Source organism: Neolamprologus multifasciatus, chromosome 16 (genome assembly GCF_963576455.1).
Source record: "Neolamprologus multifasciatus chromosome 16, fNeoMul1.2, whole genome shotgun sequence".
NCBI lineage: Eukaryota > Metazoa > Chordata > Actinopteri > Cichliformes > Cichlidae > Neolamprologus > Neolamprologus multifasciatus.
The window spans coordinates 22268793-22296231 of NC_140454.1; the positions used below are offsets into that span (position 1 = coordinate 22268793).

Genomic DNA, 27439 nt, shown 5'->3' on the forward strand with positions numbered 1-27439 from the left:
GACGTAGGTGCAGGTCGAGCTCCTGTATGGAAGAGAGCTCCCTGTTTCTACAGATTCTACGTTATTTCCGCAACTGTGCCGTCGTTGAGTCGATATACGTTGCATGTTAACAGTCTGTCCCCGCTTCTCTCGATCTCCACGCCCCACCCAGTGACTGTGAAGAGTTACTTTTCTCTCCTATTTATTTTATATATTTTTCCCATCACGTGGGCTTTTAGGGTTCAATGTGAACTGTCGACTCCACACGGGCTCTTCCTTTTTATCAATATGGACGTTTAAAAGAGTGGAAACGCAGAGGGACTCCGCATCTTTCTCTCTCCGTCTCCTCCTCTGCTGTGAAGCTTCGCAAGATCATGCAACACCTTAAACCATGGCGAGCTCTGCTCCTTTTGACGGTGCTGTATCAACCAGGGATTTGTGATAAATACGGTAAGAAAATGATGGAAATGATAGTCGCAGTTTGATGTTAGCAGATGACTTTACCATGGTGTCACCTTTACCGTAGGATACTTTATCCTCTGTTTTTGGTTTTGTAATGAGTTCCTTTCTTTTATTATACTCTTCTTATCGTTCAACAATGGACTGAGAGATGGACTGTGTGTCTAAATACAGAGGATGTTTAATGAGATTAAACACGGGCAGAGGAGAGATGGAGGGTGTGGGGAGTAACAGGGAAAACAAAACCGAGTCTTAGCAATGAGTAGTTTTTTGTTTTGTTTTTTGTTTGTTTTTTTGGCTTGTGATGCCTTAAGGGATCATTTTAGAGTACTATTACACATACAATACCACTCTGACGCTCCTTGTTGGGCTCAGTTTTTATTTGTTTTTTATTTTTTTTATTTTCACGCTTTCAAGAGAGACAAGAGAGTAGGGAGCCGCCAAATCCACTTGTTAATGAATAACGCCCACATTAGTGTGTGTAGGCTCTACAAAACATGATGAAAAGTAAACAGCAGGGGTATATACATGTATATCACTAAACTAACTAAAGCTGTACTTAATAATATGACCAAAAAACCCCACCTAATTCAAGTTCAATAAATATTTTGATTACTGGGCTGAAACGTGAAACCAGTTAAACATTTCCACTCAGTAGAAATGATCGTGACATTAGTAATAGTCCCTGTCATTTCTATAACAATGCTAGGAATACAGGTTCAGCTTTATTATTTCAAACAAAACCCAACTGCAGCTGGGTTGGGTTATGAGCTTAGTTCTTTTAGTAGATTGATGCATTGTGTGTGTAACATGAGCAGGTTGAGATTTGTGATGCAGGCAGTGAATTCAGGGAGTAATTTAGAATTAAGCTGAAAAAAGCAACTGTTTTCTCTCTCTCTCTCTCTCTCTCTCTCTCTCTCTCTCTTCATCTTTCTGGTGTGCGCTTCTTTGGTAACAAACACAAGAGCAACCCAGAAACAGTTTGTGACAATTTAATGATAAACATGATGGCCGGACAGAGCTACTTACTTAAAAAAGCTCTATAAAATAAAATGTAAAAAATCAACACAAAATGTTGGTGTGTTAGTTCTTGCTTTTGAAAATATCATTAAAAAGAATAATGTGAATTGTAAAACCCATAGAATAATAAGAAAGCGCATAAACTAAAAGAACAATGAAAAGCCGTGCAGCTCAAATTTCAGCACCATGGAGAGAAACCAGTAACCACTGTTGCTTCCCTTTGTCCATTCATCCGATAGCACCTCTTCTTTCCTCCCATCTCTCTTCTCTCACACTTTCATTTGATGATCAATCAAATGAAAGTCAGTCCATATGGAGGGACAGTCAGTCCATATGTCTGAATGTCCATTCTTTCGCAGACCATATGATGCTCAGTGTTTGAGGCGCTCCGCTCAGTTTTTTCTCTGATGGCCTGACAAAACAAACACTGTTTGATAGGTCAGGTTTCCTCAGAATAGCTAATGGATTTACTGGGATCTTTGTGATACATTTTTTGATACATTTGTGATACATTACGATAACATTATAATCACTATGAAAAGGATATGTCTGATATTTTTGTAATACTTACTCCTTATCTGTTGATGTGAGGAAGCTGACTTACTGTACCTGCCTGCAGAAAGTTTTACAGTGAAATCATAATAGTAGCAATAGCAAATACATGTAATGATATCTTGTTCAGATACTGAAGGTCTTCCTCTGTGCTGTGTTATAAACCAGAGTGTACAGGTACTATGCAATAAAAAATAAATAAATGTTTTTTTTTTATCTATTGGGGGTTTTTTTTTTTGGTTTGGGTTTTAATTTGGGTATTTACTTTCAGTTATGATGATGTGTATGTCAGTCCTTCTGCAAACCCCTGCAATTACACACTTCACTAATGCCACTCATGAAAAGAAAGTTTCAGGGTTTCTCAGCAATACAAAATCCATGCACTGTGTGTTTGCAGTGTGTCTGTTTCTAAGCGGTGAGTCATTTTTAGGTACTGCGTCATTTCAATAAAAGGTAGAGAAAATAGTTCTCATTCTTTGCTCTCTACTCGAGTTTGAGTTTAACCAGCCAGCTAGATTACTGACATATTTGAAATATAGTTTTGCATGTACACACTCTGTCTCACACATCTACTTAGAATTATTTTGTTTTATTTTATTGATTTTTATTTATTGTCTGGTACATGGAAAGGGATCCAAGCATAGACGAGAAAAGACAGAAAGCTGGGGCGAGTTATCTCTTATCGCATATTCTGCTGGGTTATAGTCCTATCTATCGCCAACCACCTGCTCTTTCCCACATTGCCGTGCCCTCCAAGGTCTTACTCACTGACCTAAAAAAAAGAAATAGTGTAAAATCTACAAATGAATTACAGTAAAATACACCAAAATATATAAGGAAAGCATTGTTATTTGCACCCATGTTCAATCACAGTGTCAGGTATATGCATTTTATACCTGCAAAATTTAAAGGTCACAAACATTTTTGTCTTCAGCCATGCTTATCAAATGCATTTGTTTAAACACAGATATCATTTCAACTGTGTCATTTCATCAGAAAATACAAATAATAACACAGTACAGTCATAAAGTTTTAGCCATTTATTTTTTGGGTTAACTGGGTTAAGGGGGTGACTAAAATGCCATTATATAAGAGGCGTATTCTTATGTAAATAATAATTGCATTTACTTGTATTGACATCTGTAACATTTGTATATAAAAGGCAAGGTGACGATAGTGGGTGATTGTGTTATGGTTGCCACTGAGCAGTACGTTTCTCATTAAAATGAATAAACCCAGGTTAAGCTCACTTTGTCTCATTTCCGCCCTCTGAATGTGCGTTTAAGGCAGTCGTTTCCATGGAAATTACTGTAAAAGATTTTACTCTGGGTGCTTGTTAGCCTTCTCTTTGTGTTTCTGTCTCAGGTTGCCTGTTTGAGCGAAAACTGTGCACTAGGGATCAGTTCTGCTCAGATGGTGAGTACGCCACACACACGTGCACACACAATCAAACACAATGTTCTTGAACTTGTTAAACTTTTAAGACAGAATGCTTTCTTAATCCTTCTGTAACACTGCACCATACTAAATTATTTGCCCTCGATACTAGGCATACACAGATCCTAACACAAAGGCTGCGCATAGAATCATACAAACACAAGTCAAGGATTTTTGCTCTCTCTGCTTTATTTACCACAGATTCTCAGTCACCTGCCCCTCTCCTTTTCCTCATTTTAAGCCCCACCCCTGCCCCCTGTCTCCATAGCAACACTGACATCACATCGAGGTCGACACCCCCACAGTTGTTGTGCTAATACAGTGATGAGTCACTGACACACACACTTACGTCCTTCCCCGTGGAAGCTTCACTTACGCAAACGCACAATCATTGGACAGAATACTAAGTGGATGAGCTGCCAAGGAGCAGACACAGAGACAGATATCAGCGTGTCTGACAACACTGGGAGAAAAACAATCCAAGTGGATGAAATGTGCCCCTTTTTTCCTGTTGATCTCTGTACCACCTCAAGAACCTACTAAGCAAAATAAACTGTAAACTGTCTGTGTTTGTCAGACCCCAACAAAGATTAAATGACCTAATTCTTGGTCAGCACTGCTCCTGTAACACTTAACTAAATGTTTAACACATAAAGAATAACAGCAACTGTGTTGAGTTGATGAAAACAACGAGGAGCAATAATAAAATAATTAAAAAAAACATTAGGGCTGTATAAAGGTGTGTCCTCATTAATTGAAGCAACACATCTTCTCTGTTTGTGTTCAGAATAAAGGAGATATTTTTCCCCCTTTCTCACTATCCCTCTCCCCTTCTGTTTTTCTTTTCCTTCCTCTTTCTTTCTCCCTTTCCTATCCCTCACTCATGTCTGTCCCGTCTGTAACAACTGAAAATAAAATAAAATAAATAATAAAAACAAAGGTCGATCAAATGGACCAATACGGCAATGCCATGATGATCCATTTGGCAAAATAAATCCATTGGGTATCCTTGTTGGTCTTCAGACAACAATTCTGACGACTAAAGAACCAAATGGGACAGGCAGAAAAAAGAAACACAGAATAAAGGACTTGGATGACATTTTTCATATGCTGGTGAATTTTTAGTTAACTGCTAACCTTGTAGTAGCCGTAATGCCCTATTATTTATTTTTTTATTTATTTGACCTTCTAATATACAGTCCACACAGGCTCCGTTGTAGTTATATAGGCCTAGCAGTTTTTGTTCATCTTTGAGACTTTGATATTTTATACTCGGTTCAGTCACTAATAATGTTTTCAATAATTTCTGTGATTACAAAGGTACTGAACTCTGAGAATAAATTAAAAAATAAGGGTTGCATTCTCTAACTTAACTTAAATAACTACAAGATTTGTTATTGTGCCTTTTCAAAAACTAAACAGAACAAATAATTTAATGATCTGCAAAATGTTGTTTATTGTTTCAACCCAACAGTAATCAAAAACTTATGGGCTTAATCTATGATGTCCTCTGAGGTTTCACCAAGGCTTCATTTCATCCACATTCACCCATTGAGCAGTAATTACTCCAATAATGCCTGCTCATTGTAAAACAGTCCTTTATATGGTTGCAGTAAATCTAAAATCTTCATGAATTATTGTAGTGGAGTCCCCTTTTCACCTTCAGTACTGATGTGTGCCTACCGTGAAAAGGAACAATGATTGTATTGTACTGCATTCTTTTTAGTGTGTTTAATGAAATACATGCCTCCCTTCAGATCTTTGAGTTTGTGTCTGTGACAGGATGAAAAAGCTGCTTTATTCTGCATGCATTTGCAAGAAGTAGTGGAGTGTGCAGTGACACATTTTGCACGATCCAAGTTTTTATGCTGAGGCCTGTAGTTTTTACTCATGACAATCTCTTCCAGAAAGAAGTGTTTGTAGGTTTACTGATGATCCCTATGATTCTCACCCCCCCCCTCCCCCCGTCAGTTGCTAGTCTGTTTATTATATTGTGATATTTCAGTTACTCTAGTACAGGGGTCGGCAACCTGCGGCTCCAGAGCCGCATGCGGCTCTTTAGTCCTTATACTGCGGCTCCGCGTGGTTTGGGAAAATAAATTATTTAGCTGAAGTGTATTTTATTTGTGTTTAGTTCTTTTTTTTTTAACTTGTAGTTCTAAATTGGAAGATTATTGTGATATTGAAATATAAAAATAAAATTATATTCTATTATTTTTTCATCGCTCAAAATAAGCGTCACACTCGCGGAAGCCGGTGTACCCGCCGAAACGCCGTGCATTTATCGAGACTTTCAACCCCAGGTAGGCCAATTATGGATCTTCGGATCCACATTATGTCAGCAGCTATTCTCCACCATGAACTATGTTAAAGACAAACACCGCTCACGCCTGACAGATGACAGCTTACAGTCCTGCGTAAACTGACTTCGTACAGCCCCGATTAGCAGACGCTGTGCGCAGAGGTTCGGGACCGTAAGTCTTATTATAAACATATCACGGCAGACCGACGATATCTGCATGAACACGCTTTTCAGCATCTCTTTATTGACCACTTTTCACACATGGTTGCTGTACGCATACAGCCGGCTATAGCTTTTCACCTCATAGCCCGACATACACCACCAACAACACAACAGCACAGATAGCGCAGACGTAAAGGCAGCGAGGCATGATTGGGGGTGTGGCTCAGGTGCGTCCGCCTCCCCTGCAGCAGCGCTGCAGACCACGCCCCACCGCACGCATTAACCCTTTAAAACCGGTAGGAGCAGGCATGCTCTGTTTTGCGTAACTATTTTTAAATCCCGGTAGCTCTGCAACCACGTGAGCTAGCGCAATATTTTTTTTTGCATATGAAACCTGAGGAGTTGTACTTACATCTTATGCCATCAGCTTGTCCTAAGTCACAGTTTCCTTCCACATATAGCTTTGCAAAAACTGCATAAAAAGCGCTTGCAGCAACAAAAACATAATATTCCAGAAACAGGCTTTGCCATCCGATCAGCTGTTTGTAACACTTCCTACATTGGATTAGACGGCAGCGCGAACTATCGCATGTCCGCCATGACCTGCCCGAAACCGGAAGTGACGTCATTTCGCGGAAATGTAGTTTTTTACGGTCCGGGCCTCAATGAGCTTATACTGGTGTTTTTAAAAGTTATCTTTGACTTTATGACTTTCTGTATCGTTTCTGGGATGCTTAGGACTCATATTGCACTGCTGGAAATAGTTTATTTTGATGCATATGCTGCTTTTTTGCAAATTTGCACTATAATATTTATTTTCGTTTTTCCTGCAGTGTATAAAAATTGGTGTATTTCAAAAATAAAACTATGAAGGCACTCAAACTAAATTTCCTGTGGTGGGAAACTATTTTGTGCAACTTTTTTGTATTTACAGTTTTGAGGGATAAGCCTCTTAAATTTCTCTAACTAGAAATATATGTTAAAAAAACAAAAACGATTTCCAATTTTTTTGTAGTTTATTGCACTTTTTTGCAATTTATGTAATCACTATGCACTTAATTCCTACATATTATTAAAATCTAGGCTGTAATGGTTGTATTGATGTATAGCAACTTGAAATACTCCCAAAAATGGCACTACAGCATGTAAAAATATAATATAAGCTCTGGCGGACTTGGTTCTATGGTAGGTCTTAAAGGGTTAACCTGGTAAAATACATATTTAGGCAGAATTTTGCAAATATCTGCTTTTTAATTTTTCAGCAGCATAGTGCTTTTTTATTTTTTAAAAGTCAGGTCAAGGCTCCAACAGCCCAAAGGCGATATAAGGGTGGTGGCTGAGAACAGTTTTTGTTTGCTACATGGATCATTTTAGTTCAGGTTGGTGTCTTTCCTTTTGTTATATTTCTTTAAGAGTTAAAAATGTGTTGATTACATAAATAAAATGTAATTTTCTCTGTAGCACTTCATGGATTTCATAAGCAACACACCTTAGTTGTTCACAGAAAGCATAAAGGTAAAAAACAATATATACAGTGTTATCTTCATTTTAGATGTCAAAAAGTATTTGCGGCTCCGAGTGTTTTCTTTTGCGTGGAAACCGAGTCCAAATGGCTCTTTGGGTGTAAAAGGTTGCAGACCCCTGCTCTAGTAGCTTATGCTGTTGGAAGCATTATCAGTGTAATGTAGGAAGCATGTTAAACCCTCTTCTATATATAGTAACCTGACCTTGCATCTTTGCTGGTTAATGTGTAACAACACAAGTCTACTGAGGACGGTTTAGAGGTTTCCTATATTATATATGGTGCTATAAATGACCAGATGATAGGGCTGAGCTTATGCTTTTACACATATGGGTAGGGTCAAATTATTAAATCATTACTTCATCTGGCTGTTTTTTCCTGTTTTATTGTACATTATTTTACATTATTTACCTGGGATGAAAACAGCTTTATACTCTACTAGTACAATAAACTGTCAGCATGGCCCTTCATCAACATTAACAAATTTGTAATTTGATGATGCGTTTTACAATCATTAGGCTGAGATATGTATTTATATGATTGTTTTTCTTTAGTGGTCTTGGTGGGGAAACATATACAAGTTTGTATCTTTATTTCTTAATAAGAATTTTTAAATTCTGTATCTCTTATAAGATTGTAAATTTCTTTGGTAAAATTGTGACACAGCACAAGGCTTAGGCTATTCTTATCATATGAAACATTTTCTGCAAAAAAGAAACTAAATAAACATAATAGAATTATTTTTTTTTTTTTTTTACCATAGTCAATGTTAAAATAGAGTGAAAGTTCTCGTAGTAAAAGTCTTACAATTCTCTTGGTTTTTGCCATCCAACTTTCACAGCATTTTTTTAGCTGCTCTGATGTCAACCTTAACTCAAAGTGTTGTTTTGGCTTGAATCATAGATTATAATGACTGTGTAGGTATCATTTCTTTACCTTTAGTGACTGTTTCCTAAAGCAATAACAAGCTGGAACTGAATTCATGTTTTCTTTTTGGGCAAAACAACCGTCTTTTAAATCAATACCTGACCTGACATAGTGCATGTGTAACACTTTCTACACTGCTCCTGAGTTTTCAGTTGAAAAAATAAAAGCTGGGCTGTTTCATACAAAATGCGTGGCTATAAAAACACCTTAATCCTCTCTAATCTGTTCACTAAAACAATTCACTATCTCAGTGTGGCAAAGTGGGTTGTGTGAGATTTAGCTGGTGTAGTGGCTGTGGTGACTCATCAGTGCACCAGTTAAAGCATAGCCTGCTCGGTTTTATCTTTATTCCCATCACATAGCATTTCAGCAATCTAGGTCCTACTTCACTGAGTATACAGATTAGAAACACAAGCCTTCTATATCTGATTTAGACTTTTCACAGCGTTTCATTTGCAATAAACTCACCCAAGTGAGTTAGATGCTTACAAAAGTGAGCATACACTTTTTTAAGCACTGATTCCAGACCTTTTCCATGTAACCCAAACAGTTTATGTATTATTTATAGGGGCAATTCCTATTGCATTGCACTGATTACCTAAGTGCAAGTGCAGCAAATACTAACTTTGTTAAGATCCCAGTAATTTATCGCTGAAGAGCAGATCCATGATGATGCATGCGGTTTATGATAACAAAGAGAGAAAACTGTCTACAGGTGATCCTGAGAATATGCTATTAATATTTCTGTTGCCATGAAGGTACCTGCAAGTTAGCGACTTCAGTTTTTCAAAAGCACTTACACACACAGATGGCGACAGGAACTCTTCAAAAGGATTGTGACAAGTGTGTGGGCTGAACTTCAAAACTATGACTCACTGCTGTGGGCTAGTGTAGTGTGGGCCACCATATGAATTACAGCTATGACTAAATAACCTCCAAAGCAGTGTCAGTGGAACCATTTGTATTGAAATGTATACGGTTAAATCACAAAAAGCACAAAAAACTGAACTTCGCTTGATGTTTTATGAAATAATAGGATCATTCTCAGAGGCTTACTGAGATATAAAAAATATAATAGCTTCTCTAATATGGCAATGTCTTTGTTATGAGGGGAATTTCTCCTGAGGGCCTTTTTTAACACAGCAGACATTTTAAATGAGGAAAAAAGTTAACGACTGCTCCCTTCTGTTCAAGCGTTGCACTCTGCCTTTTTTGTCATAACTGTAAGCAGCCATGTCAGTATGCCAGTGATGGTGTAGTACAACGGGGGTCCGGAGACACAGCTGACACAGCCACATAAAAAGTCAGCCAAATTTTGTTACTTACACCTGTTGATTTCCTGCTGCATTGTGAAATCACTGTCAGCTTAGTTGTTGTATCCTGGACCAGGACTCGAGAGGCTGCCCTTGGCAAATTTGGGGTTACATATTTACATCCGTATTCATGTGTGTATTTCAGATGGGTTGTTTGGTCAGTGTCGAACCTCTAAGCAGGACCAGGTCCAGTACCAGGTGTCAGTTCCTGTTCTGAAGAGGATGCAAGAAGTTCTAAAACAGCTCATGCTAGAAGGTGAGACTGAACATAATAGAGAGCTAAAAGTGTTAAAGTGAATACCCACATGCCTTTAAATAGCTGCAATAAAACAAAAAAGTGCTTTATTCATTCATAATGTCAGCAAAGAGCATTGATATCAGTGCCCCTTTTTCTGTATGTATTTCTGTAATCTGTACACACACCTTAGTCTTGCACTTTTACTAACAGCTATTTTTTTAAAATGTATTTTCCATCTCTGTGTGCAGGGCTGTCATGGCAGGATGACATCACCCAATATATTTTGTCAAAGGAGCTGAAAAGAGTTCCTCATACCACACTTCCCTCAAAGCCAAACACCTCATCCTTGTCTCAGCAAGTACACTTTAGTTATTTTGAAATTGACAGAGAAAGAAATTGTATATTTATATAACAGATTTAGTCGATTCTTTCTTGGTCGCCAGGTCCAAACAGCCCTCCTCCCACCACCAAAGTTCAAAATCAGCGTCTGCTTCTCCTAGTGGCAAATATGTGGACTACATGATTGTTGAGCCGCCTCAGTCCCCACTGCGCATGCAAACAGCATCTATGGACCCATACGCGTACCTCCAGGTATGAAAACACACACTGTGATTCACACTTCATGAACAGGTGTATACAAAATTTTGCATATAAGTGTAACACACATAATAATGTGCCACAGTATACATCTGGTATGACAGGTATTATGTACTGTCTCTGCTAACACAGCATAGGTACCAAGACGAAGTAGAGAGATCTCTCATGGGTTCAGCAGGTGCTTATGCCCGCCCTTCTTTGAGGTCCCAGACCAACCAGAGAGAGCGTGATCGTGACAGGCAGCTGCTGCTGGAAGCTCTGTCTCTTTACCTGGCATCTGCACAGCCGTCTTACCGCCACAGAGGAGCTCATTCCATGGTTCCTGCAGGTAAATCTTTTTTAAACATAATTACTTTTTTTCATAACAATTTTTTTAAACTAATCCAACACTAAGATAAATAGATATTTAAAAAATATTTAAATGCATACACTTAAATATATATAAACAAACTATTCAGTCTCAGTTTCTCATGCAGAAAATATCCATAGACATAAAAAAAAAAGATAGAATCACAAACAATGATGTTTCCCGCTGTACCTGCTTTCATGAGCAGGTCTGCCTTATTATGAGGACTTGGAACTGGATATACCAGTGGACTATGTGGAAGATTACACCCTACAGGAGAGGCTTGGTACTACAGGCAGGCAGCAACCCTTGCAGAATAAGAAAGTTCTTCAGGACTATAGCGCACTGTCTGGGAATAATGGTGAGAAAAAGGAACGCAAGCATGAATATATACAGCATAAACATAATGACACACATAGTTAAACTACGGATGCACATACATAATCTGCCAATATGTTTGAAAAATGATTAGTGCAAAAATAACAGTAATCCCATCCTGTGTTAGATGACTTGCTCCAAAGGATGTCGGCTGTCTTGCAGAAGTACAGAGTCAATCCAAGAGACCTCAGTCAGGAGCAGCTCTACAAGCTAGCTCTCACACTGCTGCAGCATCAGGGCAAAACTGGCACACCCCCCCAACTTGGTAATAAACCAAAACAAAAAATTCCCAATTTCTTAAATATAGAAATATCATAATCCCTACAATTTCCAGCATTTTTAATTTAGTATTTGTGTAAAACAGATTTTCTCTGTATTCATAGATCCAGTCGAAAAAGACCTCAACACCCTCAAGGAAGTATGTTAGCATTTACTAATAACAGTCATAAAAAATGTGATCACAGGTTCTTACATAGGCGTGTTTTCTCCTCTCCCCCTTATATGCAGCTGTTAAAAACAGACAGCATTTCCAATAAGCCAGAGAAGCCTGTTCCTGTTGCCCCTGTCCCCTCCACTCCCTCAGTTCAAGCTACACCTTCACCCAAGAGTTCCAGCCTCCCCCCGTCTGCCTCTCAGCCTGCGCAGGCTGCTCCCGCTGAAGCTGGACTCGATTTTAAGGGACAGGGGCTGCCAGTAGTGGAGAGCACAGGGGCCAAAGAGGAGTATGGGTACATTGTCACCAATCAGAGGTCAGCACTTGATCTATTTTAACACTCAGTTCTTCGGTTCATAGTAAACACATCTAAAACATGAAAAAAAAACTTTGTTTGAGTTACTAACGATTTGTTTAGTGTAGTGATGCTTTAATAAACGCTGTCTAATTATAGCCTGTTGTGTAACGTTAATAGTCATTTATTTAAAAGTAAAAAGCAGAAAACACGACATTTGTTAAAAATTTGTGTTTACAGCAAAATTAATGATGTTTGTTTCATTCGTAGTCCCCTGAGTCTGTACGATGGAGTCAAGATGTTGGAGCTGCTGGCTGATAAAATACACTTGACAACAAGCAGCTTCATCAACATTAGGTAGCACTGTAGTTGTATGTTAGATGCTTTAGAGACAGTTAGTTTGTTGTACTCTTCATTCCTGTATTTTTGCAGTTTTTGGCGATCCAACATGTGTGTCCCTGTGTTTATGTGTTGCCAGCGTTGTCGGTCCTGCACTGACTTTCCGTATCCGACAGAATGAGCACAACATGACGGCGGCAGAGGTAGCTGCTAAAGCCGGTAAGGCTCAAAAACACAGATTTGCATTTATCCACATACTGTACATATGTTAAACACAATTTCACCATAAGGCTAAAAAAGACCATAAGGCTCAAAATATACGTTCCCAATCTTTGGATTCATCCCCACTGAAACACTAAGAAGAGTACAAGACAAAACAACATTAGAAATGAAAAAAAGTGAAAAGTTCACCTTTCTATACTACATTAGGAATGTTTTTGTTTGGTAGACTTATACATACTATAGGCATTTCTTTTCCATGAACTGTTTTTCTCATGGAGAACTGAAATGTTGTAAATAAATGTGTTTTTGTCAGGTTGTATGCAAGAGTCGGTTTACAGTGTTAGACCCGATATTAAAAGGCCCGTGTTCTTTTTTTATTTTTTACTCCAACAGTATCTGAAAAGAATTTCCTGGAGTCTGAGACGGGTCTGAAGATTGTACAGACTGGTGTGGGAGAGGTATTTGTTTTACACACAAACATTTTTCATCTTTTTTGTTAACATTTTCGCTCTAATTTAATCACAGTGTACTGTGTGTCTTTATTTGCGCTTATCTTTTGTGGCTTTGTTTAGTACTGATACTATGACATGAATTAAATGTATAGCTAAGAAAGTGCTGAGGATGGGCTATGTTAGGCTGCTCAGTAGGAATAACTTGATCACTTTTATTACTTTTAGCAATTAAGTAACCTTTGTTAACACCATCACTACACTTGTGCTGTATACAACTCTTTTTTTGTGTGTGTAAATTTTGGTTGCCAGAACCAATACGTGAGGCAACACATCCTAACAACCAGCATTTCACTTGTTGCCATGGAGTTCCATCTCCCCCCACACCTCACCCCTACTGAGGCTTCCAGATCCCAGGTGCTATGGCAACAGTCACCAATGTCATTAACCTCATTATTCACCGTTTCACATAAACAGCTTGATTCCTAGCCTGTGAATCGTCACTCATGTGTCAGTCTTTATGTGTAATTGATCATTATTTCCAAAATGTGCATGTAGATTGAATATAAGGATGACGCGCATACACACACACAGGCATGCACACACACAGATTGCTTTCAGGGCTACAGTGATAATATCACAGTCGTGCTACCAGCATCTGTGTATCTGATACTGATGTAATCAAATGGCACAAGCTGATGCTTTTTTCTCACTAGACGTGTGTGTGTTTGTGTGTTATTAATTTATTCAAATGATGTTGTCCCCCCCCAAAAAAACAAACAAAAAAAATTACTGCATTTCTAAATTACTGTATGCTGTTTTCATTCGTTTTATGTAAATTTTGTAAACTATGACAAAGGACAATTTCTTTGCATTTTTAATCACACAATATCTCAGTGCTGGTAGTGTTTGTCAGTAAACGATGATATACTGTAAAGTTAGGACAAAGTAAAGATACTGTACTACCTCTGTCTTTTTGGTTAGCGCTGTGCACTTCCCTTCTTGCTTTTGATTTTCTTCTCTACCTTGGCCTTCAAATTTAATTTGTCCTTTCAAGGCTGGTTGGTTTATTTATTAATTTTTATTAGTTTTTCCTTGGATTGACATTTCAATTTCACCGCTGTGAAACAGCCACAGCATTAAGCTGGCAAAGCAGAGCTGGTAACGTCTGTTGTATGTGGGTAGCATGGGGAAAATTGTTTGTAAATAAAGATCAAGTTGAAGAATAGGTGGAATGACACTTGGGGGCAGACTATACCTCATAGCACTGATACATGGCATGTTGTATAAGATGGTTGGCTGATCTCCTGGAGCCTCAGCTGTCTTTTTAATGATTTCTGGGGCGCAACACCTTGACCTTTCAGACCTCTGTCTTTTAAACTTAGCTCAGCAGCTCACTGGGCACACGTTGCTGTCAAGTGCAGTTACAGAGAAGCAATTCTGTTGGTAAAAGGAAATGAGTGGCCTTTGAATTACAGTAGTGAGGGTGGATTTGCTGGAGCGCCTTAGTTTGGGTTGACCGTTGATGCGCATGTTAAAAAATGGAGATAACAGCCTGTTTTCTTTGTGTTCCTGCCCACTTGTCTATATCTTACTCGCTGCTCTTTATGATCATCCTTTTTCTAGAGGACAGATGCGCGGGGTCTCCCTCAGGTAACCAGGGTTTCCCAGGGCTCCAGTGGGACAGTTATCACCCTTGTTTCCATGGCAGTTGTTGGAGGTGTGCTGGTATTGGCCACGGCCGTAGCTTGTCTCAGGCACTATGCTCAGCAAGTGAACAATGGCAAGCTTGGCCTGGGACCAGAGGGAGGTGCAGAAACACACTTTGACTACCAGGTAAGGCTACATAAGGGATCTGGTCAAAATCCCTTACATACAAGTGTCCTTTAGTGCTATTTGATGCATTTTCATCATAATGTATTTTCCCGGTGTTGAGGTGTTATAATGGATGGAAAAGCAGAAAAAGGCAGATAATTAAAAGCATCGAGAATAGCTCTCAAGTCAGGCAGTTAATTGCGTGCAGTTTATGCATTAAATGCCTAAAGTAATGCAGTTTTCTATCTGTTCAGGAGCTATGTCGGCAGCACATGGCATCTAAATCCTCCCTGTGCCGCCAGGACTGTGTGGGAGGAGTGAGCAGCAGCATCTCTGGACCTGCTGTAAGCACGGGTGCAGGTGGACGGAGGGGTACAGATACATCCCGTGTCAGCAGCGTTTCCTCCCAGTTCAGTGATGGTCCCCAGCACAGCCCATCCTCCACCCACAGCTCCACCCCGTCCTGGAGTGAGGAGCCTGCCCAGTCTAACATGGATATCTCCACCGGTCACATGATACTAGTGAGTGAAAAACAGTGAGCGTGGAGAGTAAATGTACTACAGACTGGTGAAAGGTATTCTCTGCTCTTTGTTTATGAAATATTTATTTCTTGTGTCCCATCTCTTCCTCAGGCGTATATGGAGGATCACCTGCGTAATAAGGACCGTCTCCAGAAGGAGTGGGAGGCTTTGTGTTCCTATCAGGCGGAACCCAGTTCAGTAGCTGTGGCTCAGTCTGCAGACAACATGGACAAAAACAGACATGCTGAAGCCCTCCCCTGTTAGTTCATTAACATTTAACACTTTTTATAATTTCTATATTTTGTACATTTTCATGGAAAGTATTTAATTGAAAGTCTCACCAACCTTTAACCTAAACCTTTAACATAATTAAAGCCCAAACACCTTCTATTTTCTTCCAGATGATCACTCTCGTGTGATACTGAAGACTGATGTAAACCCCAATAAACAAGATTATATCAATGCCAGCATCATTGTAAGAATCCCTCATGTCAAATAAAACATATATAAAATAGTTATTCAGTTAGGTATAAATTTGTGTAATACTCTGTTGCTGCTAGATGACTTTATAAAGAAAGGAGTCATTGTTTGGATGTAAGGAAACACTTTGAAGCATAATTATTTGGATGTGTTGTATGAGAACATACAACACATCCATCTGCAGCTCAATCAGGATACACCGTGACATATTTTTCTCTCTTGATATTCGAGAGAAATTAAGAAATACTTAATTTGTAACCAAATCTTAATATTATAATTTTATGAAAATGTAAATTGCATCTGGACTTTCTAATACTCATATTCTGTGCATGGATTTTAAGAGACTCTTTTTCCGTTTTCAATCATCAGTTTGATCATGATCCTCGCCAACCATCTTACATTGCCACACAGGGACCTCTTCCCCATACTGTTGCTGATTTCTGGCAGGTTGGTGCAGTCTCCCCTCTGCTTCTTTTCCCCATCACTCTGTCTTCCTCCCATTTCTATGAATTTGTAATATATTCAGTGCAAAAGACAGTAAAGCAGTGCATATTTTACAGCCATATACTGAGTCTTCTTAAAGTGACATTAAGATGTGTGTTTGTGTGTGTGCTTGCTCTGTTCAACCTTCAGATGGTGTGGGAGAACGGCTGCACAGTGATTGTTATGATGACAGCTTTGGTGGAGGACGGAGAGAAGCAGTGTGAACGATACTGGCCTGACGAGGGCTCGTCACTCTACCACATCTATGAGGTTAATTTCCTGTTTAACTTTGAGCTTTCTCGCATAGTGCAGAAGATAACATTACAAGTGTACGTCCACAAGTGATCACCCAAAAATTGGCACATATCTGCTTCTGTCACTACATTTTCTTTGTATAAAGCTTGTTAGCTAATTGATGTCTTAAGATGGTGGCTGTTTTCAAGATGGCTGTCCACAAAGGCAAGAAAATATGCATATTTTTATATAATGTAAACTAGACATGCCATTCCTGAATGATCACAGTGTCAAATTTTCCAAGTTTCACAAAAATGAAGTCTGAAAACTTCTTTTCAGCTCAACCTCATGTGTCTGAATTTAGTTGTTTTTACTGTATTAATATTACTGATCTGAAATCACACAAACTTAAAATCCTAGTTGTATTTTTTTACTGTAAAAAAAACACAGACATGTTGAGTAAATTAAACTTGAAATGCAAATATAAATTGTACATTTTAAAAAATTATGCACACATTTTGTAAACATATACAACTATTTATCTAAAAATGCAGTCAATACACCTGCCGTTTTTTTTATTCTGTACAGCCACTTAAAAATATTACTCTAACTAAAATGAGAGAACAATCAGGTCTTGCAGTAAGATGCCCCACAAATTATGTTTTCCACAGGGAAAAACCTGCAGGCCTGACAACAGGAGGTGTATCACTCCACTGGTTTTCTACTTAGTGACAGTGTTTACATTGCAAATGTGCCTTTGTGACATTCACTAATGCCCTTGCTGACACACAAAACAAAACAATGACTACACGACAGACTAACTACACAAGACAACACAACACACTAACTGTACACTCCACACTAAACGTCAGAAATGTCCCACTTCTAAAAACTCTCGCTCTGTCTCGCTGCCGTTCCCGTCACTCCCAAAACTTCCCCCTCTTTCTAAACAACCAAATCCCATGTGTTGACTTTTTAAAAAAAAAAATGGTCGAAGAAAAAAAAAATGTAACGACAGTATTTAGAAAAAAGCATGGTTTATATATACAAATATTTTTTATCATAACTCTGGATTTACTGGCCTGTAATTAAAATGTAAAAACTTTGAAGTCCGAACATTCAATGCGGGCTCAAAAACTCAGCACGGCTGCAGCTTGTTGCTGTGTCAGCTTAAATCAGTCACGTGATTTGGAGGGGCAGCGTGTCCATGGACCCCCAGCCGGTTAATAACACTCACCTTCATTCCATTTCCAGAGTGCAACAACCAACCACCTGAAATCTGTGAATCTGTGAAATCTGAAATTCCCCTGGTGTTGTTCAAAATGTGCTCTGACACAATCATAAGCATCGCTTGCTACTGAAAACAAGAAAAAAGCCAGTCTGCGCTATGGGCTGAACCATTTGCTAATGGTGGAGGGGGTTAACACTATGCAATATATTCAGTTTTAGCATTTTCTATTCACTGTTAACTACTTTAACTACACTCAAAGTGTTAATCTAAGTGTTAATCTATAAGCTATCTTATTTTAATAAACAACACTGTCATATGCAAAACTAGGGTGGCACTTGGGGTGGCAAGAGATCATTTTAGGGTGGCACTTGCCACCCCATGCCACTCTTTTAGATCCGCCCCTGCTTAGACATGAACTAAACCCCAAATACCCCTGGTGCCTACATCCAGCTTTGCATGAGTGTTACAAATGTGTTTCTGGAGAAACAAATCATTCACCATGGAGTAAAGGAGAGGGCAGAACTCAGAGAGCAATAACTTTATATACTTGATATCGTACTTGGATTAGTCATTTTATTTAGCCAATACAACAAATATCTGGGTGGCCTCCCAGCAAGAGGGTTCTGGGTTTGAACTCCTCCAAAGAACTGCTTGTCGGGTTAACTAGGGATTAAGTGGCTGTTGGTGTGACCTAACTGTTAGCATGTTAGAAAAATAACTGGTTTACATTACATTTGACCTACCTATAGCGAAAAGCATATAAATCAAAGTGAAACTTGAAAAGTAGGCAGTGGTTGAAATGATGTAATAAAACAGCTGTTTCTGAGATGGTCGAATTGGAAAAAATTGAAAACTGTTGTGGCAAATAGGATTTTTCAAATTAATGGCTCCATACCAGAGAGATAAACATGCAAAGTTTGATTCCTTTATCGATATTTGCACGATTGTTTCAACACTCATGGAAAAGATGCCTTGATTAGCCCTGCTGTTTTTGCTCAAAATATATGACAATAAATGATGAGTCATAGAGAATACAATGAATAAAGCTGATTAGACTTAGATTCACTGTGCCTTGTTTATACTAAAGTTATTTTCACAGTAAGTAAGTACTCAGTATGTATAACCTTTTTTTTCTCCTGGAAGTTTACCTGATTAAATGCTTGCAAGCTGAATCTCTGTATATTTAAATTTTAAATAATTCAAAAGATTCATTACTCATATTTTTTACCAATTTTCCCTGCATCCAACCCCTCCCTCTCTTCCTTCCTCCCCACTGTGTCTTTGTGTATGTCAGGTGAACCTGGTGTCAGAACACATCTGGTGCAAGGACTTCCTGGTGCGTAGCTTCTACCTGAAAAATGTCCAGACGCAGGAGACACGTACCTTGACCCAGTTTCACCTGCTGAGCTGGCCAGCTGATGGCATCCCCACCTCCACACGACCACTGCTTGACTTCCGCAGGTAAGAAACTATCCACAAACATGCACGCAGACGGCCCTTGTTTATACAAAAGCATACCAATAAATATATGTATAAACACTTGAAATACCAGTAGTCACATTGGTGGATTTGAATCCCGCTGATCGCCTTCATGTCCATCTCTTTTCTGTGTTTTCCATCCTCCCTGCCATTTGTAAGTGTATATGATCACTTTCCGTGTAATTCATTTTAAGCTTAATCCATCATCGTTGACACTCTCTCTCTCCCTCTACCCCAGTGTGCAGGTTGACAGGTTTGTATTTTAACATCTCCCAGTGTCATTTTTGTGGTTTGCAGCTAGTACTCTGGCTCCAGTTGCATAGTCATAAAAATGAGCATTGGCAGGTGTGACTGGCTACTGCAAGAGGGACAGTGAATCTGTGGCTTCCTCTCCACTTATTCTATCCTGTTTTCACCATCTCACTGTCCTCCACACCCTCATGCAGTATCTAATTTTCCCGTCCAGTCAAATTTCCAGCTATTCCTGATCTCATTTTCTTTACCTATCACATGCAGTTATTCCATTCCTTGTATTTCCAACATGGTCACTTACTTTGTTTTCACTGTGATATTCCACAAATACTCAAAGCAGACTTTGCCATTTCTGTATTAATAATGAGATGTTATTATTTTATTGTGAAAAGGTCAGTTGTAACCTTTACCATAAATATTTTATAACCAAGCACATTTTCCTGTCATTTGTCTTTTTCTTTCTTTTCCTCTCCCTGGTTTCTACTTTTTCAGGAAGGTGAATAAATGCTACAGAGGTCGCTCTTGTCCAATCATCGTTCACTGCGGGTAAGACTGAAAGGAAGATACTCTGGGGTTTGTAGGATCACAGATTTCTGTGGAACAACAGAAATCGCAGATATACATGTGAATTTTCTGCTTAAAGGGTATTTTAAAGAAAAGTACTTTGTAAGATCACGTTTGCGTTTCTGTCACTCCCACAGTGATGGCACTGGCAGGACTGGCACGTATATCCTTATTGACATGGTGCTGAACCGCATGGCCAAGGGTGAGTCAGTTAAAACAAAAACATTACCCAGAAACATTACATCCATACCTAATCTTTATGACTTACAGCCCACAGATGATGCAGTGGAAGATTTTGAGAAGTCAAATCTTTAATTGGTCTGAGTCATACTACAGTTGCATTTCCTATCAACTACAGCAGAGGGTGCTTTAGTTACAAGCTGCTTGTTGAAAGAAATTAGGCACTGGTAGTTCAGACTATATTTTAATAATTACAAACTTAATCATATGTGCATACTTTTGCAGTATTTCTTGAGCTGAGTGGTTTAGCAGCTTAACTGGAATCTTGTAGAAAGAGTCAGGAAACTTGAAATGCAATCAAATTCCATCTATACCATTCAAAGTCTTATTTTACTGAAACTAATTTCAGCTGGGTTGCATTTTCTTTTTCCTTTTTTTTCTTGCAGTTGTCAGAATCTGTTTTTGTTTATCAGACATGGTTGCTGTCTGTTTAGACTTCAACCTCAAATGAGACACTGACCTTTTCACTGTCTCTTGTCAGTTCTATCACAATAGCTCTTCACAAATAACCTCAACAGATCTATTTTGTGAATTTTCTACATCCATATCATCTGAAAATATCAGATTTAGATTGATGGGGATCAGAAAAAAACTATTAGTGATGCTGCTACTATTCTTGATGACATTAGGAGTGAAGGAGATCGACATTGCAGCCACACTGGAGCACATCAGAGACCAGAGACCTGGCCTAGTGCACACCAAGGTACATACCGTCCATTGTTTGTGTGCATATTTTTTTCAGTATATTTTTTTCTAGTCTTCAGATTGTGCATCATTACCCAAATGCCTCACTTCTCTGCTCTTCCTAATTAGGACCAGTTTGAGTTTGCCCTGACGGCGGTAGCTGAGGAGGTGAATGCCATTTTGAAAGCCCTGCCACAGTGAGATGCAGCTGCTGATGGATACAATGACATGCAGACACAAAAGAATACACGCTCCAGTGGACACACTTGTATGATTCAGTCATGTATGATCATTACTGTACATAAAAATCTGCTTGGCCACAGTGGAGCTATTATTGCTCTTGCTTTTTTCCCTGCTGACTCATTGTCTGGGTGTTTAAAACATTTTGGAATCAAATTTTATTTTGAGGATTTTTTTTCCAGGAAGCAAAAGGAAAGAGAATCAAAGTTCTTTCCAATTAGAGCAAGATTCGATTTTTCTGTTAGTATCTTAAGTTTCTAATTACACATGGAGGCGGTTATCAGTCGGGAATTTAACAGAAAACCTTGGTGCCTGTGTGAATCCAGATGAATATGAGATAAGCTTGGTCATGCTGTCAGACAGAATAGTTATCTTACACTCATCTGATTAAATTGTTACTGGACATTATTACCTCAAATGATCAGCCAACATAAAAAGAATTTATGACCAACACAGGGTTTGTATTGGCTGCTCTGGTGAACATATAAATTGGGCCAAAGTTGTAATACTGTCAAACCTCCTGTCAAAACGTATCAAATATTTATGACTGCCATCCCAGTTAAACATGGTGTGGTTGTTCTCCGATGTAACTTTGAATGTGTTGTTATTCGTGTCCATTTGAATACTGTATTCTTTTGTCGAGTGTGTTTTTATTTCTGAGGCGTGTCTTTTTTGCCTTGAAAACATGATCGTTTGCTTTCAGCGCTGGTCGTTTCGTAATGGATGTTCGACTTGACCATGAACTACCTTCTCGCCATCTCCCTTTCTGCACACAAAGCAACTTTGCGTTCTTCTATTGTCTTACTCAGTGTACGACCTTGTGATTCGTGTAAATAATTCATTCTGATGATTGTGTTTATTTCATGTAGCAGACCAACAGAAAATATCTATAAAAATGTATTTTTGACTTGACCTAAATAAATTTGTGATGTGATGCAGCAGAAAACAAACTCAAATGCCTTCAGTGTTCTCTGTTTTTTGGATTGCTGATTCTACCATGACTGCAAGATAGCCACTGTGATATAATCCATCATCAAGCACCATAATGAAGCCTTGAGCATCTTGACTCACTAACTTGGCTTTTGGAAACAAGATGTGATGAGCTAGAGTGATCTGAGTGAGAAACCAAGGGCCCACCCTACCACCCTACAGTATAGCAGCCTGCTTTATCCCTTTTTTAACATCAACAGACACCATTAACACTTGAAACTAGCAATTCAGATCATTAGAAAAGTTCTTACCATGGTCGCAAATTATAGGAGCAGTATGGTCATTTTCTCAAAGACATCAATACAATTGGACATTTTTCTATTAAACCAGAGGTGTCACTCCCTCCTGGCAATTATAAAGAATGCAGTTTGTGTTGCACTTTACTTTTTTAACCCTAAGCTACATCTAAATTTTATATATCTTCTATGGGTTAAAGGTTTTTTTTTATCTTATAACAACGAGGAGGCACAGCATTTTATCAATGCTTCACACATTTGCTTTTTAACACTCCAAAACAGTTAAAGATGAACGTATTACAATTTTTTACCTCAACTTTATGGTTTTATCCTAACTGTTAGACAGCCTTAATCTTGCCACAAAGACGCTACCACAAACTGAGAAAAAAAGTCAGCAGGAAAATCTTTATTTTCTCTGCTTCATGTGTTTTACAAGAACTTTCTTTTTGCTTTGTGCACTGTTTTCATATTTATTAGAAACATGATGATTTGATGAAGAGATGATTGTAACTACTGTACCTCCTTAGAGTTTTCAGTCTTTTGTTCCACAATGAGCTACATACACACATGCACTCAGAGACACAAACATATTAAATACATATATCTTATAAGTGTCATTCAGCAAGTAGGAGCCATGGTGGGCAGAGATAGAAAAGTGCATCGTGGGATATAATCTTTGACCTTTAAGAATAGATGTACAAGGACAGGTTATACTTAATCAGATATGCAAGTAGGCATCATCTGATCTTATCTACTTGGAGTTTAGGGGGCAGGAGAAGGAATGGGTGCCTCAGATTCACACTGGTTCTTTACCTCAGGGCAGGGCAAGGGCACAGAGCAGCGTGAGCCAATCAGGTTAGGTTGTGAAGGCCTCGAAGTCTGAGTCTGAAACAGGAAGCATGAATCGTAAGAGAAATGAACAAGTATTCAAACTTATGTCCCAACAATATGATACTAGATATGTTTGCTACATAACAGATGAAAAGTAATGTGTATGTGATCCAGCACATTTAAACATTAACACCAACAAGACTGAATAACCTGATCCAAGGAAGTCGTAAGTGCAGATAAACTAAATTAAAAATACAATAAAATAAAAACACACAACAGTCTATGGGACTTAATTACTGTTTTAGTTTAAAACACAATGACTAATGATGCCCTTGCCCCTGTTAAATATCTTATCACAAATGGTGCATTATGCCACTCCCATAATAAGGGCTATACTGAAAATATAAGCTCCTGATCTGAACTTAATCAAGACACACAGAAACAGTTAACCACATACATGTGCAGTTTCCAAATCAGTAAAAGCAGGAAGTAGTTTTTAATGCATGATTCTGTTGTCTTATAATGTTTAAGGGTCCTGAGAACTGAAAATAATCCTTCAGATTTCCATGACAATATAATTATCAATCAGTTATCATACTGTAATATCATTTTGCACTAGCATGAATTTATTGTAAATTAGTGGAAAATACGTGGCTGCCATATTCTAAAAAAATAAAATATTCCAAATTATCTTGTGGCACAATCTTTATTCGTTAATTCCTTTTTAACAATGTGAAAATAAAAAGAACATCAACATGTGAGTAATCAGTAACAATTAATACAGGCTGATATATTTATTAAAGTTTTCATTTGCCTATTTCACTTTTAGTCTTCGCCAGTGCTGAGAGCTATACTTTCAAGATAGTCAAAACAAAACTTATGCAATCTATGATGAATGAGGCACTCGTGAAAAATATGTGTCAATATAAATTACAAACATAAAGCATAAAACACACCAGGGCAAAGGGACACTGCCTGTAATTAGAAACTCATTGAGACAGGCATGTGTCTTTTTTTTAATGCATATTACAACATAACACTGGCAGCAGTAATTATTTTAACATCTGCATGATTTGGCATCGGCATGATTTTCTTTTGCTTTCAGCTTTGCCCTGCAGCAACAACCACATTTAAAACATTTCTTAGTGTTGCACTTAAAACATTGGCAGTATCTTCATGTTACTTGAGATCTACGAAAAAGGCATATTTGAGTTTTATCCATGAGCTCCAACACTAACTATCTTCAGTGACTCCGTCCTGTGACTGTCTCACAGACACAAACATGCAGCCCAACAAAATCAATATTTGCGGGACATGAGCTGGATAAACTATTTCAGTTACCATTCACATTAAACCCAACTTTAGTAGCAGCTGACTGATTGTCTAACTGAAATTTAATTGTAGAAAACTAGTCTGTTTATTCCTATTTATTTTTGTCTACTTTTGTTAATTATTAAGACATATAATTTAATCAAAGGTTTTTTGGGGGAGCTTTTTTAAAAAAAATATTTAAGCCTGAAAGCTGGGAAGCAGTGCAGGAGGGAAAGTCATCAAAGTCACCCCTAAAGTACAGTGTTTGTAATTTTGTACACAAGGGAACTCATCTGGAGTTGGCTGAGGTTTAATATTTCGCTCAGGGAGCATGTAAACAAATGTTCTTTGATCATTTAGCTATTATACATCCTGTAACTGGATGCAATAATACTTATTTTCTAAAAATCCAGGACAGGTAACACACTGCTGTCACAATCATTGTCACTTTCTTCTTCCTCCAATCACTTGACAACACTCTCAGTCACATCTACTGCAGGAGAACCAAGGAGAATCCAAAAACTGATTTATCTTTTTAATTTGTTTATAAAGCTTGGCACGTTTGCATCGATAATGTAAGAATAGCAAACACATAAGTAGTTAACATGTACAAAGACTTAACAATCATTATTTGTAGCTGTTTCAGTCACAATACTGTGATTTGTCCTTTAACTTAATAAAGTGCTTTCCCCAAACTATAATCTAAAATCTGATTACAATTTTAATGCTATTTGGGTAAAAGTGCAGGACCAACATATGATAAACTTGGAGCTCCTCCCTACTTCAACTTTCCAACAACAAGATAGTCAAAGTGTGTGAGCATGTGCTTCACCTAACTACTTATTGCTTCATACTTATTCTGGACATCATAACAAGCTGACTGAGAAACACTGGTCTTCAGTTGTAGTTTATGTGGCAACCTGGAAATAAACCACAAAAGGTTCTGTGGGCTACCTTTGATTTTCGTGCGGCACAGTTGTGCAATATTCCCACTGCCAGAGAGTCTGAATGAGAAAATTCTATGGCAAGGTCTCAGCTGACTCAAACACAGAAAGAGCTACACAGGACGACATGCACACACAAACACCACCGCACACACTCAATTTTAGACCTTCACTGACATAATGTATTCTGAACAAACTTCAAAATTCCCAAATATATTCCTAACTCCAGGTTTGGCTTTAAACCTAAACTCAAACCTTAAATTCTAAAAGGCATTTCAAGCTTTGTTTTTAGAGTTACTTAAACTGGTCCTCACAAAAGACTCAATTGAAGCCATATATACAACAGATCTAAGTCATCACTTAATTCCAATTCATCAGTTTATGCAAATATCTGGCAAATTCGCGTTCACAAGCAATCCTCCACACCAGCTTGCACCCAAATGCAAAAACAATTTAAATGCCTTTGATAATGTAGAAACGTAACCACAAATCTTATCTTTAGTGTGTTCCTTTGGAGGAATGTGAAGCCTTGTCATCAGTATAGGCACTGTCTCAAATAAAGATCTGCTCAATTCACATTACATTAGAGCTGGCTGAAGGCAAAACACTGAGGTCAGTATAATAAGGCAACCCAAAGAAGGTAAACCTACAAAAACACATCATTAGGAGACAACACACCCACACTTCTTTTTCTTTTTCACGCTGCAATCACTTTTTATCACAGGTTTAAACTTATCCTCACTGCACTGGCTTAGGGGTGTAGTGCTGGCAGTTGTGGATGACTCAGGGGAGAAGCCTGGCTCCACTGTACCCTTTGCCACACTGATGCATCCATCTCCAGCCACTGAACCCAATTTTATCTCTTTACATTTCTGCCCTGCAACAACCTCTTCCCTGCTCTGTACATTCAAATGTTTTGCCTTAGCAATCCCGCCATCTAAACGGCCCCTAGTTTTGTCACTGACAGCTCTGCCCCCAACCCGAGCACCTGATATGTAGTCGTTAGCAGCAGCTCTCTGCTGGGCTTCCATTTCTGACAGGCTGCATGCCAAAGCCATCTGTAGGTCTTCATCTTCCTCATCATCCTCACTGCCTCCCGCAACCCCGTAGTGGTAGAATGGGGCCGAGCTAAATGAACGATGCGTGGGTGAAGTGTAAGGGCTCAGGCGGGATCTGTCTGACTCAGCGGTTTTGTTCTGGAGTCGTGGCTTCGGAGTGGCCTGCTCCTCTCGTCGGCTCAGCTCCAGAGCAAGGGCCATTTCATCTTCCACACCTTCGATCAAAACAAAAACAACAAGACAGCTGTCTCACTGCACAATCAACACAAAGCAAAAACCTTAGACATACAGAAAAACACATAACCAAGCAAAAACTTCAGGTCAAGCGGTAATACAAAAACTAAAGCCAAGGTACATATAGTTAAACAAACTAAACCAATAACTAAAACTATGTGAAAAACATTTCCGCAGACTAAAAAAACATGATTAAGGCTTTAAAAGAAAAAATAAAACTAACTGAAATTATTTTGTGAAAAATATCAAGCAAATATCCTTAGTATTTGTTAAACTTGAAAAATTACATTCATCGGTGCTGATAAGGCACTGATGAATTTGTTTATTGAGACTTCGGATGTCTACAAGACTAAGAGTTAACTGCTTTCAAAAAGTTCAGTGTTTTTATTGTAATATCAATACTAATTTTCCTAAATTTTGCCTTTGGCGCATGTCCTCAATTGGACCTACTCTGGGAACTGACTTAAAAAAAACCCGAATTAAAAATACCAAAAATATTAAAAATAAGAATAAGATCGATTAAATACAAACTGAAACCTCGTCTGTTGACACTGAATTAGTATTTTCAGGTTAAAGCAAATAAGCACCAGAAAAAAATTTTTTTTTGTTTTTGTTTTTGTTTTTTTTATCTCAATTCATTTA

At 38.4% G+C, this 27439-nt stretch overlaps 2 protein-coding genes across 5 annotated transcripts in view; one reads left to right on the plus strand and one right to left on the minus strand.

Annotated features, from left to right (window-relative positions):
- ptprna (protein tyrosine phosphatase receptor type Na) lies at positions 1 to 24726 on the plus strand. 2 transcript variants are annotated; one of them, XM_085134731.1, is made up of 24 exons: positions 1 to 429; positions 3376 to 3426; positions 9819 to 9929; positions 10160 to 10265; positions 10355 to 10502; positions 10641 to 10836; positions 11063 to 11215; positions 11360 to 11497; positions 11616 to 11650; positions 11740 to 11981; positions 12231 to 12317; positions 12439 to 12518; positions 12915 to 12979; positions 14597 to 14806; positions 15088 to 15306; positions 15418 to 15565; positions 15708 to 15781; positions 16156 to 16233; positions 16420 to 16539; positions 19029 to 19195; positions 19958 to 20011; positions 20167 to 20231; positions 20899 to 20972; positions 21083 to 24726. In XM_085134731.1, the coding sequence occupies exons 1-24, from the start codon at positions 354 to 356 to the stop codon at positions 21152 to 21154; spliced, it is 2769 nt and encodes a 922-aa protein (XP_084990857.1). In that variant the 5' UTR covers positions 1 to 353; the 3' UTR covers positions 21155 to 24726. The 2 variants fall into 2 exon arrangements, with proteins under 2 accessions (XP_084990857.1, XP_084990856.1); XM_085134730.1 differs by having other exon boundaries at positions 2 to 429; positions 15040 to 15306.
- Positions 17487 to 27439, minus strand: part of dnajb2 (DnaJ heat shock protein family (Hsp40) member B2) — a 16102-nt gene continuing 6149 nt past the window's right edge. The window contains exons 9-11 of one of the 3 annotated variants that reach the window (XM_085134744.1): positions 26494 to 26778; positions 23233 to 23304; positions 17487 to 23100 (exon numbers count right to left, since the gene is read on the minus strand). In XM_085134744.1, the coding sequence (XP_084990870.1) occupies positions 23276 to 23304; positions 26494 to 26778 (314 nt within the window). In that variant the 3' untranslated portion in view covers positions 17487 to 23100; positions 23233 to 23275. Of the gene's footprint in view, positions 23305 to 23937; positions 26779 to 27439 lie in introns of those variants that run through there. The other 2 variants (XM_085134743.1, XM_085134742.1) reach the window with 2 other exon arrangements.

Coding starts and splice junctions, on each gene's coding strand:
- ptprna (XM_085134730.1), top strand. CDS start 354: ATGCAACACCTTAAACCATGGCGAGCTCTGCTCCTTTTGACGGTGCTG. Junction 11,498..11,615: donor TGGCACACCCCCCCAACTTG/GTAATAAACCAA, acceptor CTGTATTCATAG/ATCCAGTCGAAAAAGACCTC. Junction 15,307..15,417: donor CCACCGGTCACATGATACTA/GTGAGTGAAAAA, acceptor TCTCTTCCTCAG/GCGTATATGGAGGATCACCT.